General features: G+C 44.9%; 1 protein-coding gene across 1 annotated transcript; it reads right to left on the reverse strand.

The window, feature by feature from the left end:
- Positions 1-208: 208 nt before the first annotated feature.
- On the reverse strand, positions 209-8,731 carry LOC103635449 (dnaJ homolog subfamily B member 11-like). The gene is made up of 10 exons (NM_001347061.1): positions 8,443-8,731; positions 8,031-8,179; positions 7,816-7,942; positions 4,594-4,714; positions 4,003-4,119; positions 3,665-3,751; positions 1,252-1,311; positions 1,079-1,156; positions 607-678; positions 209-527 (listed from the first exon to the last, which is right to left on the reverse strand). The coding sequence occupies exons 1-10, from the start codon at positions 8,523-8,525 to the stop codon at positions 369-371; spliced, it is 1,053 nt and encodes a 350-aa protein (NP_001333990.1). The 5' UTR covers positions 8,526-8,731; the 3' UTR covers positions 209-368.
- Between the last annotated feature and the right edge of the window lie 13,862 nt (positions 8,732-22,593).

Consider the following 22,593-nt stretch of genomic DNA (forward strand, 5'->3'; position numbering starts at 1 on the left):
ATCTTCTGTTCACTACAGATGTAAGTGTATATATACAGCAGCGATTATCGGTAAATTTAACATGTATTCGAGAAGTGGCCAGTGAGCATAGAATAAGCAAGCACCCGAGGTGTTCAATCTATGTATTCAGAATTCCAAAGGTACAAATATTCTGGTACAGTTTTGTTGTGCCTTCTAAACCTACACCGAGCTGTTAAGGGCGCATAACAAAACGCAAGGGAAAGAAAAAGAAGACCATGCTGCTAGGATTTGCAATGGAAAATCACATAAAAAGGAAGCAGCTGCTGCTTCCTATGCAAGCTACTCCGAAAATTTTCCTCAAGGCGCTCTGCCTCAAACTCAGTAGCATACAAGTGGAAAACAATGGTCTACACGAGAACATCCTTAAGCTTGGCCTTCTGGTCAGCGGTTAGGGTTTTCGGGAATAACACCTCGAATGTCACATACAGGTCACCTTTCTTGTTGCTTTGGTATAGTGGCATGCCTTCACCTTTGAACTTCCTGATCTCCTTCGGTTTGGTGATGCCCTGTGAATTAAGGCCAAAATTGAGCCGGTCTGGTCTGTTGCAGATGACAAAAATCATGTTGACGTATGCCTGCCTTTACCTTGGTGCCAATTTCTACCAGATGGTTGTCAAGATGCTTGATTGTCTTCTCGAAACCAACCAGAGCTTGCAGCTGCAATAGCAAAATGTGCCCATAAAACAAGGCACAGAAAACTGTGATTAGAGGGGATCTAAAGCGAAAGTCAATGCATCTTGCATGGAAAACTACTAGACAGAATCGTCGGACAGGTAGAAAGTTAAGAGGATAATGCAATTTCTAAAGTACAAATGGTGATATTGGGTTCTTTAAGAGGGAAAGTTTAACATGTAGTCTGTTTAGTAGCAAAATTGCAATTCTGGCTTGTATTGAATTAATGAAGTCATCGGTAACAGAAATGCTTTCTGGTTCATGTGAGATGACACGGTGCTTTAATAAAGTCATCGGTAACAGAAATGCTTTTTGGTTTATGTGAGATGACACCATGCTTTTCCGGCCAAGACGCAGAACATGCAGAGGACAAGAGAGATGGTACCAGGGATATTGTAACTGTTGCATGCAGGTCATTGCCTTCTCGTTTGAAGTGGCTGTGTAATGCTGTTCGGATCCTGAACTGCTTGTAAGGTTATTTAATCGAAGCCCACAATTAGTAAACATGGTGGTACACCAAGTAAATTTCAACCAAATAGAGACAGGGACAAAATAAACCTTCAAATCGCCTGGTTCGCCATCAATCTTAGGCTCGCCTTCCTCGAAAAACAAAACCTCCTGAAAGAATCATATGATTCTATTAAGGACACACAGTGCTAGCAGCTCTCACGTGAGTGGGGTATGGTGAAGGAATAATCGAAGCAAGTCTTACCCCTGCATTTTGCAGAGAGGACCCATACATAACAGGAAGTTCGTAATGAACCTCTTAAAATCATTAAATGTCTCTAACCAAGTGTCAGACTATGCATATTAACATTTGACTTTACCACGCAAGCGTATAAACTTAACAGTCCACAAAAAGTGGCACTAGGATGTATCAGATGTCTAAAACAAGAGAAGTGTAGGCAGAACACTACAAAAAATGACATCAAAAAGCGAAGGAAGACAATTCAGATAACCCTTAAATTAGGGTGTCAAGGGGAACTTAAAAAGGGCATGTGCTTAGTAGGGATGAAAACGGTCGGAAACAGTCGGTAAACACTAAAACTATTTCTGTTTTCAGTTTTTTTTTATCGGAAACGAAACTGAAAACGGTAACTTAGGAAACGGAAACGACATCGGTATTTCAGAAACATCGGAAACAAAAGTCCAGTACGGAAAATACACCGGTAACGGTCGGAATCTAAAATACAATCGGTAAACATATCAATATAAAAACACCTCAATATAAAGTTCACAATACAACAAAGATCACAAATTCACAATATAACAAGTTCATAAAGATCAGAAGTTCACAAGTACTTCGTCCGTTCCAATTTATAATTTGTTTGACTTTTTTACACTAAGTTTAACCAACTTGTCTTATGGCATAGACGACTTCAGTCCAAGTACGAGAGCAGGTGAAGGTGACAGAGATCAGCCTATAGGCAGTGGCGTAGACAAGGAGGGCTAGCAGGCCCTAACCCCGTAAGGTTTGTACAATCATATAAATATATACTAATTACTACTAATTTTTAAGTACTTAAGTATAACAAAACAGTGATTGATTCAATAAATATTGGTTATTTATTTGTTTGTGTTTGATAAAATCATGTAGTCTATTAAATTAAATTTAAATTGAAATCAGACACTCATATACTACATATAATCTATTAAATATTGTTTATGGCCCTCTCTATATAAAAATCCTAGCTACGCCCTTGTCTATAGGGGTGTTTGGTTCCACCCTATAGACAGAAAGCATCGTACAATCTAGGGGTCAAGTTTTCGAATGTTTGAATGATAATTACGGATATTAAATATAATAATAAAAGAGAAAGCATCATACGATCTAAGGGCCAAATTGTCGCTTGGGCCAAGATGATTATGGGCTTCTGCTCAACCATTGCTAGTTGTTAATTAAGAAACAGAAAGCATCGTACTAGTCGTACCTCGTACGTACGTGTTCAGCCACCTCTGACCTCCCACGAGAAGTGTGACGGCCCACCTAGCCACCTCGCCCACAAGCAGCGTAGCGCGCGCGATGCAGGCATTTAGTTTCACCTCACTCAACAAAATAGCATGGAGGCATGAATTTTGTATATAAAGACATGCTCCCGAGCGAGACAATTCTGAGATGTGGGCCTTGGGCCGCCAGTTTGTTTTTATTTTCGGAAAATTCCGAGATTTAAATTCGGTAAATTCCGATTAAAATCGATAACCGAAGGAAACGGTCGATAAAACGACAAACCGATTCCTATATCTATACCAACATAAAATTCCGATAACCGAGCCTGTTTTCGAAAAATACCGTTACCGGTAAATCTGGTCTAAAAAATCGAAACGGTTTCCAGAAAACCGAAAAATTCCGAAATTGTTTTCATCCTTAGTCCTTAGGCCATCTCCAGCAGATCCCCTATCACATCTCCTATATCATCCTCTATTTCAAACTTCACTCTGCAAACAGTGTCAACCAGTGTCATCTACAGTTTCGCGTCCCCTATTTTACACGATCTACTGAAGACAGTCTTAGTAGTGTCACAAAATAGAACTGTATGTCTAATCACAAATTCAGATGACATCTTGTCTGCAGAGCTGTCTTTAAGGAAACTTAAAGATACATCACAAGCTGCCAATAGTTTATCATGTTTTGAAGTAAGAGATAAGGCTGCAATAACTAGTAGCAACTAGCAATTCAACCCTAACAAGTCACAAGCAGCAGTGGTTGGCACTAGCAAAGCAGGAAACCAGCCAATTTCTCCAAATAATCCAAAGAATTGTTACGTCTGAGTTTTATATAGTTTAGCATTCACTGTAGTACTGTAGTCAAGTAGTACATAATAAGTACACAGCTTGTAACGTTTACCTACATGGCTTAATTTGTATGCTATATCAAAATTACAATATAGGACAAATAACAAATATGTGTAATACGGTACAGTCCAACCATGGTTAGAATTAAAGGACCGAGGACATATAAAATAGATTATACCTGTCCATCTTTCATTCCCTTCTCAATATCAACAGTCAAGAATTCACCTTCTCGTACAAATTTCACATTTGGACATTGGTCGCAGACCTTAGAAATAAGAAATAACCTCAGTACATCAAAACTCTCAATAAAAAAGGGCAGACCTAGTATCAGAGGCTCCCACGTGAGTGAGGTCTAGGGAAGGGATAAAAACTGAGGCAAGCCTTCCCCCACAACTTCGGAGAGGCTGCTTCGAACTCCATGAGACAGCTCTCAAAACTACACCAGGCCTGCCCTTCTATATCACAACTCTCAATGGATTAAAATAAAGATCATGAACAATGTAACAAGAAAAATACCTGCTCAGTCATCTGTTGATACATTCCAGGACCTATTTGTCGATGGTAAACTTCGTTCCTACAGTTGCAGCGCCTCTTTCCTGGTGCTGGCTTTATGACATTTTTCTCTCTCCAAACCTATGACACATTGAACATAGAAACGTAAATGTAAATACTATACTTTTCCCTTATGCACAACACAGTACAGATTTCTCTAAAAAGAAACCAGAAACACTATTTAGTGGAACCATTTTTAAGCAGCATTGAAGCCCCATTTGGAATGCAAGAATTTCAGATGAATCATCCAGGAATTTCACAGGAATCAGTTCATTTTCACAGGAAAAACACAGGAAACAAAAAATCCCGCATTCCAACGGGGGCCTGAAGGGGCAGACCCAGTGCCAGAGGCTCCCACATGAGTAGGGCATGGGGTGTAGAGAGGCTGCTTCGAACTCGTGACCCAACTCAGTGAGACAGCTCTTACTCTTACCACTGCATCAGGCCTGCCCTTCTCGCAAGCATGACTGAATGGCAGAAGAAAAAGTTTAAAAATCAAGGTGAAAACTTACCTATATACTTATTACAGTCTGTCAGCAAGGAAAATCATGTTACCTTTAATGAACCGCCCATGTACAAGTCCTCTAATGAAGCATCCAGTTCAACAATCACCTCATCACCTTTTAAAATTTGTTGTTCCTCCTCTTCCATCCCACCACCACCACCACCAAAAAAACTGAAGAAAATTGTGAAAAAATCAGCAAGGTGAACACTAAATAATTGAAACATAATGCTCAACCATTTGGGTAATTGGGTTGCAGTAAGAACAGAATTATCAGGAATCACTATTGTGGTGCATCTAGCTGAAGCTTTGCAAGAGACATGTTCCTACGAAAAGACAGGCATCAACCAAGCTATTTCTAGTCAGAACTTCAAAATGGTACTCTCCAAACCCCCAAAAAAGGAACTGTTTTAGATTGTTGCAGTTCAGCTGTCAGGGCCTAAGGAGGCCCACGGAGGGGCTGCGGCAGCAGCAGCTATGGGCCCTTCAAGGGAGATTAGATAAGGATAGTTAGAGATAAGATTAGAAGATTAGTTGATATTATTTAGGAGATTAGTTGAGATTATCTAGGAAGGTTATCAGTTAGTTTGTTAAGAGTTTTTAGGAGGGTTTTAAGAAGATAAGAATCTCTAACTAGACAGGGGCGGCCAGCCAGCCTATTTATGTAATCAATGGATGAAAAATAAAGTAGGCAAAAATTAGATGGGAGAAATCCTCCTCTTGCTCGGCCGTGGCAGAGGCCCCCGGCCGGTGTTCCTGCCTATCGATACCCCTCTCCAATCACTCACCGATCTAGCAACCATAACATGTGGTATCAGCTAGCTTGGGTTTAGATCCGATCACATGGCTTCTGCTGCCAATTTTGTGGCATCATCCTGGCCTTAGTAACCGGGAACTTGGCCACATTCCTCGTTCTAGGAACGTTCGTTCCGTTCCGGGAACGTTGGAATGATCTCGTTCCAGTAGTGTTAAATCCTAGTTTTAGTAGCGTACCACGTACCACGTTCCCGTTCCTCGATCCCATCGATCCGGAAACCTGGTTACTAAGGTCCTGGCAACCGGCGTCCCCATCTCCATGGACTGCGCCACATGTCACCTAGCAACCGGCGTCCCCATCTACATGGGTTGTGCCGCATTCCACCTTCGTCACGCCATCCTGGCAACCGGCGTCCCCATCTCCATGGGCAGCATCGCCTGCCAATTTTGTCACCACATCCTGGACGCCGGTGTGCCCATCTCCAGGGACAACGCCAAATTTCATCACATCATCTTCATTGACCGCGTCTTCATCCCCATGAGCGACACCACTAGGGGTAGCCACGGCTCAACAATCACCAGCTCCATCGATGGGGGACGTGTGGACCAACATAAGGGCTGATCTCGCAAAGATGCAAGCCTCACTCCGGATGGTTGAGCAGGGGCTGCTGCAAATCAAGGCAGCAGTGCAACATGAGCAGCAGCAGTTGGCTTTGTCCACACGGCTCCAGACGTCGGCGGCTGTGGGCATACAGGCTGATGTTCGTGGCTTCCTTGCACGACGGAGAGTGCGAGAGATGCGCCGGCAGATGCTCGAGGCAGCCTTGGTGACGGTTGACCTTGGCACACGGGGGAGCGACCTCGCCCTGTCGGCCAGCCATCAGCAGCGGCACCGAGCCGCTATCTCCAAGTGCGAGCACGGTACATGTCCCACGGGCGACGAACTTCAACTCTACGGCAGCCGCAGTAGGGAAGGCACTCCCCTCGTCAGCGGCAAGGGCGCATTGTTTAGCGCCACCACATTCCGCTACTGGCCGCCACGAGGGCGCCTCCGCAGGTTATTGTTGCGACCTATTCCAGGTGCCTGTCCATGTGCTCCCCTTTCGTCCAGATGGCGTCCATGAGATCCAGGTAGCTGCACACGTGCAAGTCCAATGCGCGGAGGGTGTTCGCCTTATCTTATGGGGTCAAAAAAATCAGATTCGGAATAATAAGATAAGCAAGATGTAAAAGGCTTATCTTCTAGGTGTCTGGTTTTGGGTCAAGTAGACTCGGTCTTTGAGCACCCGTCATGTTGCACCTCGAGGACGAGCTGCTTGTCCAGGAGGGGTGTAGTGTCAGGGCCTAAGGAGGCCCACGGAGAGGCTGCGACAGCAGCAGCCATGGGCCCTCTAAGGGAGATTAGATAAGGATAGTTAGAGATAAGATTAGAAGATTATTTAGGAGATTAGTTGAGATTATCTAGGAAGGTTATTAGTTAGTTTGTTGAGAGTTTTTAGGAGAGTTTTAAGGAAATAAGGATCTCTAGCTAGACAGGAACGACTAGCCGGCCTATTTATGTAATCAATGGATGAGAAATAAAGTAGGCAAGAATTAGAAGGGAGAAACCCTCCTCTTGCTCGGCCGTGGGCAGAGGCCCCTGGCCGGTGTTCCTGCCCATCGATACCCCTCTCCAATCCTCACCGGTCTAGCAACCATAACATCAGCCATCTAAACCTGACCATCAATATGCTTTATGCGTGAATATTGAAATATTGAAACATTGTACTTTTGCTATCTTTTATCCTACCCAAACTCAGCTATGGAGTGAAGCTTTGTTGTTGTCCTTTTGTCTTCCACCTTTTGTAAGTAAATTACAAAAATTGGTTTCCATGATTGTAACAACCAATGCTGAAAAAAAGGATACTTCTCAGATCGAAGGGAGTAGATATGTTGTTATGGTGTATTAGACACATAGTTGGTTTCTTGTTATGAAATGCAGGAAACACACTCGTTTCTTCAACATTCCACAATATTCCCAGACATCACTCGTCTTCCTCTAGAATTTGTTAGAAATGCAGGAAAGGCACTCGTTTCTCCAACATTCCACAATATTCCCAGACATGACTCATCTTCCATTGGAACGATGAATAGCAAAGTGACACATTTGCTGATAAAAAAATCATTATGGTGGTGCTCTCAAATCCTACAGAATGGAAGGTACACATTCCAGATATGTCATATCGGAAATTCCATCTTGCAAGTTAACACATGTCAATGAGTCTTCTTTTTGGATAATCAAAGTGCATACAAGCTAGGTTACTCCCCACATTTGAGATTTCATCCTAAACTGTGTGCACCTGCTATTTTTACAGTTTTTTGGTATCATATGTATGCTAGTATCCATGAGATGCAAAAACTATGCTGACACATACACACCAACCTAGGGGCAAGCGGGCAATACAAGCATGATAATTGATATTTCAGTAGCAAAACTTCTAGTTGATCTGTTGAAACCTAATGATTAGCATCCACCTCACCTGCTAAAGATGTCCTGAATGTTCATTCCACCGCCACTTCCTCTCCCGCCTTGGAACTGCTTCAACCCCTCCTCGCCATACCGGTCATAGATCTTCTTCTTCTCCTGGTCCGTCAACACCTCATACGCTGCAACAAAATACATTTATTAAATTTACAGTGCAACTTATCAATTTCAGATTATCCATTCAATTGTAAAGTACTCAGCGACTAGTACCGTTGTTGATCTCAGCGAAGCGCTTGTTGGCCTCCTCGTTGTCGGGGTTCTTATCCGGATGATACTTGAGCGCGAGCTTGCGGTACGACCTCTTAATCTGATCCTCGGACGCGCCCTTGGGAACTTGCAGCACGTCGTAGTAGCTCTTCCTGCGTCATCGCCATCAATATTCAGTCAAATCACAAGCATTACTGATTAAACTGGAGGGGAGTCGAGCACACAGATCTCGACCTGACGCATGACAAATGAAGAGTAAATGAACCAGTAGAAAAAAGGCTGTCAAATGGGAAAAATGGATCAAACGATCTACGAGGGGGGTTTCGAGCGACAAATCCGCCAGTAACAGAAAGGATTTTGAGATCTCGGGTAATCCACGCCAGAAACAACACGTCATCAGAACCCATAAACCTACCCAGCAATGGCCACAGCGAGATTCAGGAGGACGAAGAGCGCGGCCGCAAACCGCGCTGCCCCTCCCTTCCCCGGCGTCGCCATCCCGCCCCCGCCTCCTCGAGAGGCCTCGCCGCACCTCTCTCCTCGGCCCTCACAATCCGGTGTTTCCGCACGGTTGTCAGCTACGGTTAACGATCCCGAGCGTGAAGAGAGACAGCTTCTCCCTCGCCGTTCTATCCCTCGTCGTCCTCTTCGGCTCTTCCCCGCCGCCACCGTCGCCGTCCTCCGTCTGCTGCAGTGGCCTTTTGGTTCCTGCGGTTTAAAACTTTCTAGAAGGAAAATCGGGTGCCTGTTCGTCGGAGAGGGGCGAGTGGGGGGACGTGGAGCGTGTGACGTGGACCAATAGAGTGCGGGATACTGGGCTCTCTGACGAATGGGGTAGGTCCACGTAGATACGGTTCGCGCTTTTGCGGTCAGCCGAAATTGCTAGGTTCACTACAAACGGATACACGTCAGTAATAGACGGAGAAGCGGCCGATTTTTTTGTTTTTAGTCATTTTTCGAAAAAAAAATATATTTAGACATCTCGATAACTTATTTCATGGTTTAAACTCTTTACTCAGCGTTATAGCCTATGGCACCAGAGCAACACAGCTCGGTGTCATAAGCTATAGCGTCAAACTCGGACGTGGCATCGACGACCAATGACTGTGTCACACCCGGATTTAAGTATTAAACCTAGGTGCGTCTCAAATGTATGCTAAGATCAAGTCTCACACATATAACGACTCATAGTACAGAAACGAATGTCACATCTTTAATATATAATAAAATTACGTATAAAATAGTTAAATAATTACATCATACGAAGACAACGATCCAGCAACCATAGTTGACTGGAAGACGACGGCCTAGACTTCTCATGAACTCATCGCGACATCTTTCATGCTCCCCATCATGTCGGTACCTGTTCTTGACCTGGTGTAGGATCTAGGACACCGGCTAGAGGGGGGTGAATAGACGGTTTGACTAAAATAAAATACACTAGAGAAATTTAATCAAAACAATAAGAGCTAGTTTGGGAACATCGTTTTCCCGAGGGATTCCAATTTTCCCAAGGGGAAAACGGTGTTCCCAAACTAGCCCTAAGAGATATAAATTTACTAGCCTTGATAAGTCAACAAAACATAATGAGCAATTTATGCTAACACTACAAAAGATAGACAATGCACAAATTACTAACTACTTGCAAGTAATGAGTAAAATGTGAGAGAATGACACCAAAATTTATCCCGTGGTATCGATGATTTGCCGATCACCCATAATCCATGTTGAGCTGGAATTCAAGCTCACACTTGCTCTTCTATCAAGACAGGGCTTGATCTTTGAGCCAAGTGGACAAAACTCACTCAATACCTCGATTCCACTTGTGTCACCTTTGTCGCTCCGGCGAGGTGGGCACGAACCCCTCACAATCAACACTGCGGCTCCTCCACAATATTCACGGAGAGCTCGACGGAGACAACACCTGAGACGTCTAGGAGACGACAACCTCCAAGAGTAACAAGTCGATGACGCTCGTCCAGTGTACCGCCTAGTGCCTCAAAAGATCACAAAGGATGCAAATGCACTAGAACTTTTCAATCACTCACTAGAATGCGATCTCAAGCAACGAGTGTGAGAGTTTGAGTTAGAGGATCACAAATGAGTTTAATGCATGCTAGGAGTGGCCAAGAGAGCCCTCACACACAAGCTCTACTTCTATTTATAGTTTACAACTCAAACCTAGTCGTTATGTGCAAATAGCACAACTTCTACGCACACGCGGACGTTCCGCGCCCCATGGCCGGACGGTCCGCCGTACCAGTAACGGCTATAAAGACCATTTGAAACATGTCAGTGTTGTCAGAAAAAGTCAAGCCCGGACGGTCCGCCCTCCTGAGCCGGACGGTCCGGGATCTGTCAACTTGGAATATCAGAGCACTGGTCAGTCAAAACAATCCGAGCGGATTGTCCGCCATTCATGGTCGGATGGTCCGCACATAGACCACTTATCGTCCAACTAAAAACCCCGGACGGTCCATAGTGCAAGGACTCAAAAAAACAATGTCCCTGCCCAAATTCAATTCAGGTTATGCGGACGGTCCGGCCTCTTGGCCCAGACGGTTCGCGAAGGGAGACAGAGACATGGCCCCAGCAGACTTCTCTGGCAGAGTCGCGGACGGTCCAGCCTCCTGGTCCGGACGGTCCGCGGACCACAGAGTTGATATTTTTGCGCTTTTTCAAAAGATTTTGTATTTTAAAAAACGAAGTGTTGCTAGCCCTCATGCAAATGCAACCGTTTATGCTCTACGAGGCACTAAGTTTTATACCGATCAAGTTCATTGACCCCTCTTAATAGTACGACTGTCTATCCTATTAATCTGGTTAATTTCTTTTCTAAACAAAACCTATATTTTGCCTTTGCCTTCACTTGATCCACAATCAATGGTTATAAGTCTCAAAGACTTTACTGTTTCATGTGGTCCAATCCTGCATTCTTATTTCTCCAAGAATTGTTAGTCCACAATCAGTTGTCATTAATTACCAAAACACCATTAGGGGCCTAGATGATTCACAATCTCCCCTTTTGGTAATTGATGATAACATTGCATATTTTATAGAAAAGTAGATTTTGTTTTCCAAACCTTCCTTACATACTGGGTATAAGAAAGATTTGAGATGAGTTTTGAGTGACTTATCTTGATTTTAAAGTTAATCTGAAATGTTGATAAGTCAGCACAGAAAACTCAACAAATAGGAATAGCTCACCCTATATGTGTGCATGAAGAATATCTAGTTGATGAATTCACACACATCGTATATCAGAGTTTTGGTGGAGATCTTCCTATAATCATGGTTATCGAGGTACATAGGAATAGTAGTATGAAAAATAAACGCGGCAAGAGAAAAACCACTTTGATTAACCATTACAAGTTCGGTAGATAGAACCTTAAAAATTCAAACATGGTTCGAAGCAACATAATAACTTAGTAATATAAAACGTAGACGAAATAAATATGCAAGCTCACCCTGATTTCTCCATCCCCAACTTCTTTTCTCTCCCCTTTGGCATCAATTTTCACAAGGGACATCATTGTGCACCAGGTGGCGGACGCGGATACACTATGTAATAGTGGGATCTGAAGTTGTCAAACATAGAGGTGAACTGACTGAAGTCATTTTGAAGTTGTTGTTGCCTTTCATCCAAGGAGTGAATGCTATCACTGGTAGACAGAGACTCGAATTGACTGGACAAAGCATCCATATTGTCTTGAAAACTTTGTAGCATGTTGTTCATTCGACTCATAATTGGATCATGTACACTAGTTTGAATATGAGAGCGAAGGTCAGTAAACTGTGAATAAACCACATCCAGGTGAGAGTCAACAACAGAAAATCGATCATGCAGATTAGAGAATTGGCCATTAAAGGTAGATTGCATGTGATCAAAGCGGCCATCGACATATGACATCATGCCCTAGAATTGACCATCCATGTGTCTGGAGCCCGTGCTGCATTTGTTGAAAATAAGGATCAAAATATCCAGGTGCAGGCTGCAGTATTGTCCTTGCTGCTGAGGAGGTGGAGGAGGAGGCATTTGTTGAGCTGGATGCGCCTCAGACTGAGCAGCAAAATCATCTGCCTGAACTCCCTCATCATCAGGAAAAGGAGTGAGGGGCCTGGTAAGAAAACCAATCTCATACTTAAATGGCCTAAATGGAGTGTGAGATGTTTCACACCGCCCTTTAAACCTGGTTTTGGCTTTAATCGGAGCTATAATATAAGGAGCATATGCCAGGTTCTGATTTTTGTCCATCTTGAGATCATTTAGCTGCCTCATCATAAAGAGAACAATATTCATCACCTCCCCCTTCATGACATGATCAATGATATTCCAAAATTTATCCTGGATTCTGCTTTTGTCCCCACTCTTGGGAAGAATGGTGACTCTAGCAATTTTGTTGATGACTACAGGATGATGTCACAGGCCTGGAGTATCACCGAAACGCCTGGGTATACCCAGCCTGGCAGGTTCATAATATTGAGCATAATCTTCAAACTGGTCCTCAGTGTAAAGATCTACCCCCTGAGAGATCATGTCATAATCCAGACTGTTAGCAGTGGCAAATTCAGCAAAGGTAGCCACATAGCTCTTAAACCCAGTCATCCAGACAATCAACTAATCTTGAATATTAATTTCAGCAGTAGCAAGAAACTGCTTGACAGTCAGTTCATTGAAGTCAGTCTGTTGTCCCATAAACTCATATAATCCACATGCCTAAAACTTAACAAATAATCCTTCCATAACTGTTTGACCCTGCATATATTCTCAGTCAATTACTTGATGCTTATGGAATTTGATGTCCATAAGAGTTCCCCAGAAGACATCGAACTGTAGCTGAGTATGAAAATAATGAATGTTTGTGTCATTTGGAAGAGAAAATTGATCAACAATCCTCTTAGAAGAATATTCAGCCATAAAGAATCTTATCCTGGGATACGTCCACACTGTGATGTCAATAGGATAGTCTGGATGTGAGTGTGGAGCATCTTCAGCATCCAAAGAGACATTGCCTCGGCTGATGATTGGGCCTCGGAGTCCGTGGCAGGGTTATAATCAGAATCATCTGCACGACGATGTTTGGACAAAAACCGTCCTACTAGCTTCTTCTTTAGACCACCAAATCCACTAAAATAGAATATGAAGAATCCCAATAATAATAAGATGATAACCTGGAAAAGAGAGCAAGATCTATAGGGAGCTCTGCAAGAGGGCGGACGGTTCATGACAGGGAGCCGGACGGTCCGCGCGCCCACGGCCGGACAGTCCGCGCCACCCTGGCGGACGGTCCGCGATAGACCAGGGGCGATTTTCAAACACCAAAACGCCCCAAAAGTTCAAACTTGAAATTAGAACAAAATAACCATTGATATGAAACCAAAATTTTGCACTGAGTTCATGATGACAACCATGACCAATTCCACCAATTAATTTGACGAATAATATATCCAAAAATAGATCAGAGACCAATTTATAGAAACCCTAAATTCCACAATATTTGAACAAAATGCTTGGAGGATTTGAATACCGATAAGAAGACATTGTTGATGATCGTCAAGAATACTCTCGGATAGTCCACGCTCGAATCCGAATCTTTAGCCACACAAAAGGCGATTTTTTTTAACCGAGTGAAGAGAGTTTGTGAGGCAATATAGAATGAATGACTGTTGTCTACTTAGGGTGACTAAAAAGCCACTCGCGGACGGTCCGTGTGGGAGCTCGGACGGTCTGCGCCCTGGAGAGCGTAGACGATCTGCTCTGCCCACCAGACAGTCCAACCCTGATGCGGCGAACGGTTCGCGGTCAGAGGGCGGACGGTCCGCGGCCTGACAGACAGTTCTCCATACTCTATCCAGTTTTTGAAAATAAATTTCAACCAGGGTTCTTAGCTCAAACATAGACATTTTTATCAATCTAAGGGTTGGTTTATATGCGTACATATATAATAAACGTGAGTGACTAATAATTTGCATTAACATCATTTCCATCATGCAATGAAAATAAATCATCAAAAATAGGAAATAAATACCTAAAAATACCTTCTAGAGATCAAATTTAGTAGAACACGTGTGTACTCAACTTCAAGCAACATTGGAGAGATCAATTATATTCATTTCACTTCTTAATTTGCAAAACCTTGCTTCATACAACGGCTTCGTAAATATATTCACCAATTGATCATCTGTGTCGATAGAATAAACGGAGATATCTTCTTTTCCAACATGATCTCTTAAGAAATGATGCCTAATATCAATGTGCTTTGTTCTTGAGTGTTGAACGAGATTTGTAGCCAATTTTACGACACTCTCATTGTCACATATAAGAAGAACATTTTTGAATGAAATCCAATAATCCAATAAAGTTTGTTTCATCCATAATAATTGAGCACAACAATTACTGCTCGATATATATTCCGCCTCGGCGGTATAAAGAGCGACCGAGTTTTGTTTCTTAGATGACCATGAAACAAGAGACCTTCCAAGAAATTGACAACATCTGGATATGCTCTTCCTATCGACCTTGCACCCCGCATAGTCCGAATCCGAATAACCAATTAATTCAAATTGAGCACCTTTGGGATACCATAGACCAATATTGGGGGTATGCTTCAAATATCATAGAATTCTTTTGACGGCCTTCAAGTGAACCTCTCTAGGTGATGCTTGAAACTGAGCACACATGCAAACACTAAACATAAAACATCGGGCTTAGATGCAGTAATATAAAGCAAACTACCAATTATTGAACGAAAAAGTTATTGATCAACAATTGTACCTCCCTCATCTATATCAAGGTGACCATTTGTTTTCATAGGAGTCTTGATTGATTTTGCATTTTCTAAGCCAAACTTTTTGAGCATATCCTTCAAATATTTAGATTGACTTACAAAAATTCCATCTTTCAATTGTTTGATTTGAAGACCGAGAAAGAAGCTCAATTCTCCAATTATAGACATTTCAAATTCATTTGACATCATTTTGCCAAACTCGTCACAAAATGACTCATTAGTTGATCCAAAAATAATATCATCAACATAAATTTGACAAACAAATAAATCTTTACCAATTCTTTTAGTGAATAGAGTAGTGTCAACTTTCCCAATTTTGAAGTCTTTGGAAAGCAAGAAATCCCTAAGCCTTTCATACCAAGCGCGTGGAGCTTGCTTAGGCCCATAGAGAGCTTTAGAGAGCTTGTACACATGGTTAGATCTTTTGTGATTCTCAAAACTGGGAGGTTGTTCCACGTACACTAGTTCACTTATCTTACTGTAACACCCTGATTTTGGGGGTATAAAATTTCTTTCTAATTATCACCCAAAATCATGTGTTACTCTTCTTTTTCTCACTCTAGGTTTTCTCTCTCTCTAGATTCTTTCTCTCTTTTTCCTTTTTTGATTAGAGATAGCCTAAACTAGTGGATATTAATTATTTATTTTTGCCAAAACCTTATGGGTCATGACATGTTGCATCATGCTGAGCTTAAAATATTCTTTGAAGTGTTGCACAAGTTTGAATTTATTTGAATTTGAAACCTAGTTTGAATTTGGATTTGAAAAACCCTATAGAAAAAGAAATGGAAAAGGAATTAGAAAATTAAGAGAAAAAGGAAAGGAGAAAGCAGCCCAAACCAGCCCAGTAAGCCCAGCCAGGCCGCACGCCCGCGCCGCCTGACAGGTGGACCCCGCCTGTCTGCGGCAGTTCTCCCCCGCGTGCTCCCTCCCTCTCTCTGTTTCACGGGCCTGGTCCAACAGTCGCCGAGCCGTTGCCCCGCACGCCCCTTTCTCCTCTCTCTGCGTCGTAGACCCTACCTGTCGGTTCCGCCCCCTCCGCGCTCGCCGTTGACCGGCGCGTGCGCACTCACGCACGTCGCCGGATTTCTCGACCACGACGCCCGCCCACGCGCCCAGCTCCCTTCTTAGAGCCCCGCCAGTGCCCCGCGCACACCCCTCGCCTCATTTCGCTCAGCTTCACCCTCTCTCGCACTCTGTCACACCGCCAGCCGTCGCCGGAGACCCGCGCCCGCGTCCCCGGCCATCCAGCTCGCCGGAGACCGCTCCAAGCCTCCCCGAGCTCCGCCCCGAGGTGAGACACCTGTCCTCGTGCCCAATTTCCCTTATTGCGCCATGTGTTCATCCAATTTCGCTTTCGCCGGTGCTTGATCGCGGCGGTCCGCCGTGCTCGCACGGTGGCCGGCCGATTTAGCCCGGTCTAGTTCCCCGGAGTAGGTCCCTGTGTCGCCCCTGCCTCTGCTGAAGCTAGCCCAGGCCTTAGCGTGCCTTAAGTTCCCTCCCCGTGGCCGGAATGGCTCACCGGAGTTGCTCCGGCCCGCCCGAGGCTTTCTCACCGCCGTTCTACCCTCTCTGTCCGCAGATTAACGGTCTCTTCCCCGCCATTGAGTTTGCCGTGGCGCCCTCTCCCTCTCTGCCCAACTCCGGCGACCCCAGAGTCACCCTAGCTTGCGCCTACCTCAACTCCGGCGACTTCACCGCTGCGGAGAGGAGCGGTGCCGCGCCGCAGCCGTTTGTTTCCCCGGTCTGATCCCCTCCGTCCGATTCAGATCGAACGACTCAGACCGTGGGATACCGCCTCGCGCACGCGCGCCTGACGCCCTGGCCCGCCTGTAAGCGCCCATGTCCTCTGACGCTGGGCCCGCTCGGTCAGCACGCTCTCCCCCTCTGCCGCTAACGCTCCTGGCCCGCTTATCAGTGCTCGCCCGCCCGCGCGCGCCCTCGGCCGCAGATCTAATCTCAGCCGTTGGTTTTAGATCTGATGGTTGGATTCACCCGATACCCCTTCGCGTGGCTGTTTTGCTTAAGAAACCCCCCCGGTTTTAGGAAATCAACCCGTCGTCCTCTGTTTTAGCGCATAGGTCCCTGGTTTGTTTTAATTAGACCCCTGGACTTTTATTTAATCACAGATTTAGCCCTAATTTCATATTTCAAACTTTAAAACTTGTTTATTTCATATCTTTTTCATATGAACTCCAAATTTAGTGGTTCAAATTGCAAAATGTCCACCAAATTATTCTCTGTTCAAATAAAATATGACCAACTGTAATCTGTACACTTTAATGTTTACACTTAGAATATAGAATTAAAGTATATGTTGATTTATTTATTTAATTAAATAAATAAAAGGAGAACCCTAGGAATAAAGTATATTCAATCTTGTGAGATTAGTGTTATGCATTACTTGGATTTATTTTCGGCTTAACCTCTAGGCCTTAATGACATAAATAGAATTAGGAATGTAATTATGGATAATACTTAAAAGATAATCAAATTTCTAAATGAGAGTAGTTTATCTTATAATTCTAGCTTTCATTTGTTTTAATCACTACTTAACCTTTTTGAGCCATGTTCCAAACATTTAGAAAGTAATCAATTCCCCAATTAGGATTAGTCCATTTTTATAACTTGACCTCATTCCTCTGTACTTAATACTGTACCTTCTTGAGTTGTGTGCCAATAGTTGTACATGTGTGATGTGATGTTCATTTTTACCTTCCAAATGTATTGAATGTATGCTCGCTTTACTTAGACAACGAGCAGCTTGTGGTTCCTCAGTGTGTTGCCGAAGATCCCTCTAAGCAACAACCTGGTGAAGGCAAGTGTCCTCAGACCTATCATGTCCTACTTTGCTTTATAATTCACTGTCCCGCATTACTTTATTGAAACTTAAGGATTGACTAGTTTGTATTTCCCTTACCCTTGTTTACCTTTTTGGGTTAATCATGGTTAGCTTATGCTATTGCTTAAACTTAATCAATGAACATGATGTGATCTTTTATGATACGATGATGTTATCCCTGACGAGGTCCTTGTGATTACTTTAGGGGGCTCAGGCTCTTTCCTGAGTACCTCTACGTAAGGACCTGTTTGGGGAGTGACAACCCGGGATAACAGTGCAACCATGAGGGTGGAATGGGACGCCCTTAGCTGATTAATTAGAGGAGTAGTTGGCTTCGCTGTAGGGCCGTCAATGGGGTCTGGGCACAGTACTTGCTCTACCGAGGTTGGTTGCAGAGGTTCTTTAATTTGGTTTTGTTAGTCACCCTTCCTTTGGGGAGATGTACTGTGTTTATCAAACTGGAGAAACCTAACGGGCGGCTATGTCCTCTGGGAAATCTTTGTAAAGACTACGTAGTGAGACCCTGCTTGGTCACCTTGGTAGTGATCAATGGGGAGGCTAGAACCCCGGGCAAAATGGGAATCACGACTTGTGGGTAAAGTGTGCAACCTCTGCAGAGTGTTAGAAACTGGTATATCAGTCGTGCTCACGGTTATGAGCAGCCTTGGGATCCTCTTCGATTAGAAGAACAATGGATACTTTTATGATGATTAACAATGGTGATTATAATCCTGGTCGCTAGTATTTCCTCTTGGAGGGAGTGCCTCTGGGTAATAACTGGGTTACTACTAAAATTTGGCTCTACTACTAATAATAAATGCTTGACCCATCTAAAAGCAATTGCTTAACCTCAACTCCATATACAGCTAGTCCACTTTAGCCGAACGGGACATTTGCTGAGTACGTTGATGTGTACTCACCCTTGCTTTACAAACCACCCCACCCCAGGTTGTCCCCACTGTTCTCAGTGCTCAGGAGGTGAAGTTGGCAACATGGATGACTTCGAGGAGTTCCAGGAATACGACGAGTTCTAGTTTATCTTAGTGGCAAACCCCCAGTCAGCTGCCTGTGTAGGCTTACATTCTACGTTTCGATACTCCGCACTTTGATGTTATTGTTAAACACTATGGTTATGTACTAGACTCTGTGGATGTCTTGGACATCTTGATGTAATAAAGTACCTTTCCGCTATTTAATTCAAGCATTGTGTGATGATGTCCAATTATGTAATCGCTGTGTACGTGACTTCTGATCCTAGCACGTACATGGTTCGCATTCGGTTTACCTTCCAAAACCGGGTGTGACATAAGTGGTATCAAAGCTTTGCTGACTGTAGGACCGCTAACCTAGACTAGAATGGTCGACCTAAGGACTATAGACCCCTACTCTTACCTGGACCTCAGTGTCGTTTCAAAAGTTGGTTATCTTGACCAACTCTATGTTATTTACTTATCTCAAAAAGTTTTGTCTCACTTTCCTTTATGTTTACTTTCTGGTCTCATAGTTCTATTCTTACTCTTGTGCTTACGATGTCTTTTGTAGATGGCCCGTATCAGGTGCACTGCACGTAAGTCTGTGATCCCCTTTTTGCCTTCTCGACTAGCGGAGCGTCCACTGCGTCGCACGGTGTCAGGTCAGTCCAGCTAGCTGGAGAGACTGCATCGTTGCCTGCACGAGGAGCAGGAGCGTCGACGCCAGGAGCAGGAGTAGGAGCAGGAGCAGTAGGACTCTTCCCCCTTGCCTCAGTAGGAGGTGGAGTCTGAGAGGCCTCCTTCCTCTGCACCTCAGCCAGAGATGCCCCTGCACCACCTCAGGGCATCCCGGCTGCTGTAGGAGACCCTGACGGAGACGGAGACGACGACGCCGGTGGCAGTTCGAGCCATGACACAGAGCTCTTGGAGGAGCCGGAGGCGAAGGGATGGATCGCTAGACCCATCACTCATGACGCCGCTCGCGGGTGTCACTTCCACGACGCTCTCGATACCTTGTTGTGTTGGGCCTTTGACCGACACACTTGGTCTATCGAGTACCGTTGTGTAGTCTACCAGCATCGTCGCGGGCTATACCCAGACCAGTGGGAGGCTACTTGCTTGGTGCGCCGTCCGGATGATGATCTCTAGGGTGCAGAAGCCTTCTCAGAGCACTATTCTATCACTGAGAGGGATACTGCCGAGGCAGCCATGCAAGATGCAGCACGACGAGCACTTTCCCAGTATTGCTCGTTGTTCAGCAGGGTAGCTGATGGCCTTGACCTGAAGTACTACCCTCGCCGTTCGACCGGCAGTGCTGGAGGTGTGATTGTCTCGCCAGTTGGTGAGGGCAATCCCAAGCTGAGCAGCATGGTCAACTTGGTCGCTGTGCTCAACACAGAGTTGGACCACACCCTTGACGAGTTGGGCAAGGTTCGTGCGGAGGTTGTGGAATTGCATGCTGAATGCACGACACGCCACTATCTTGATGGTGGTTCTCCCGCCCCTGTTGGGATTCAGCACCCTTACCGTTCACCGCCCCATGGTCACTTCGACTATGGTACCCCAGACTGTAGGACCCGCATAGATTTAGATCCATAGATCGATGGAGTCGGAGTTTGTAATAATGCTTAATTCAGTGTCTTAGTCTAGTCAGTCTTAGTTAGAGCTAGTTTGGTTATCTCTTGTTGGATGCTTGTCATGATGAACATGTAATGAAGTTGGATCTTTGTAATGATTGTCACCAAGGTGTGGGTATCCCCCGCAACTTGGAGTAGTTATTAATAAAGTCAGTTATTTAGTTGGGTAATCCATTTATTTCCACTTTCCTCTTTATCTGAGAAGTTGTCAGTGAAGATGATCAATTGTTCAGTGTTGTGAAGATTTATGTATATCTTTTCTTATGCCGAAAGACTGCAGAGTCAGATCTGATATGTGTGTGGCTTCTACAGATGTCTGAGAACAGGCGTAGAGGTGCGAGGCGTGCCCAGCCAGAGCAGCAGGCACCCCAAGAGGAGGTAGCTCCGCAACAGCATTTGCCACCGCCACCCCCGATGACCATTGAGCAGATGTTCTTGATGCAGACCCAGGCAGTTCAGGCAATTGGTCAGACATTAGCAGCGATGCAGCAAGCTCAGCAGCAGCCACCGCCACCTCAGCCTCCAGTGCAAGTCCAGATGCCTCAAGTGCCCAGGGACAAGCGGGCAGAATTCATGAGGGGCCATTCCCCAGTCTTTGCCCACTCTACAGATCCCATGGACGCGGAAGATTGGCTGCGTACCATGGAGCGTGAGTTGCACACTGCCCAGTGCAACGATCATGAGAAGGTGTTGTATGGTCCCCGACAGCTGAGGGGAGCAACACAGTCTTGGTGTGAGTCTTACCTCGCCACCCATGCCAACCCTGAAGCCATTACTTGGGCGGAGTTCAGGGATAACTTCCGTCGCTACCATGTGCCCGAGGGACTGATGATAGTGAGGAAGGAGGAGTTTCTCGCCTTGAAGCAAGGTCCCCTGTCCGTCAGTGAGTACATGGACAAGTTTCTGCAGCTGTCGCGTTATGCCCTAGAGGATGTCAACACAGATGCCAAGAGGCAGTATCGCTTTTTGAGAGGATTGGTTGATCCCCTCCATTATCAGTTGATGAACCACACTTTCCCCACCTTCCAGCATCTGATCGAAAGAGCAATCATGACTGAAAGGAAGTGTCGGAAGATGGAGGATGGGAAGTGCAAGATCGGTGGACCTCAGGCCGGGAGTAGCAGTCGTCCCCGCTACTCAGGCAACCCACCTCAGCAATTCAAGCAAGGTCACCAGCACCAGCACCAGCATCATCGTCAGAACTAGCAGCAGCAGTACCAGAGGCAGTTTCCTCAACAACAGCAGTACCGTCAGAGCAACCAACAAGGAAGAAATCAATACCAGCGTCAGAGCAACTAGGCAGCTCATCTTCCTGCCCCAGCAACCAACCAGAATGGCCAAGCAGTCCCAGCACAAGTAGAAGGTCGTGCATGCTTCTACCGTGGAGGACAAAATCACTGGGCGAAGAATTGTCCAAAGAAAGCAGCCCAGTAACCGCCAGCAGTCAATGCCCCAGCAAGACAAGGAGCACCACAACAAGCACCAGGAGTCCTGGTCAGGCCTACAACCGTGGAAAGGTGAATCACCTAGAGTCCAAGCAGTCCAGGAGGCTTAGGACGTGGCAGTAGGTATGTTTCCAGTCAAATCCTACCCAGCAAAAGTACTATTTAATACTGGTGCCACACATTCTTTTGTTTCTGCATCTTGGGTAGAATCACATAACATCCCCATAGAACCAATGATCCCACCTTTGAGAGTTAATTCAGCTGGGGGAAAAATTCAGTCCGATAGGATTTGTCCGAATCTAAGGATTGAAATAAGGGGGATAGCCTTCCCCGCTAGCCTAGTAGTCATGGGAACTCAAGGGTTAGATGTCATCCTAGGGATGAATTGGCTACCCAGAAATCAAGCCACTGTCAGTTGTGACAAGAGAACAATTAAGTTGGTGTCCCCATCCGGAAAGGAAGTAGTAACCAAGTGTCACACCCGGTTTTAGAAGGCAAACCGAATGCGAACCATGTACGTGCCAGGATCAGTTATTCACGTACACATCAGTTACATAACATGGACATCATCACACGGTGCTCAAAATAGTATTAAAAGGGGAAATAATAGTCGATTACATCATACGTCTGAGACGTCCATATAGTCCTTACAATAAATCAAAGTGCGGAAAAGAAACGTAGATAACCGCGGCCTTCACAGGCAGCCGACTGGGGGTTGCCGCTAACCCACACCTAGAACTCGTCGTAGTCTTGAAACTCCTGGAAGTCTCCTTCCACAGCTTCATCTTCGCCTGAGCAGTGGTTGCAATGCTGACAACCTGGGGATGGGGGGGGGGTTTGGTGTGTAGAGCAAGGGTGAGTACACATCAACATACTCAGCAAG

The sequence above is a fragment of the Zea mays genome, chromosome 8, assembly GCF_902167145.1.
Source record: "Zea mays cultivar B73 chromosome 8, Zm-B73-REFERENCE-NAM-5.0, whole genome shotgun sequence".
In the NCBI taxonomy this organism is placed as follows: Eukaryota; Viridiplantae; Streptophyta; class Magnoliopsida; order Poales; family Poaceae; genus Zea; species Zea mays.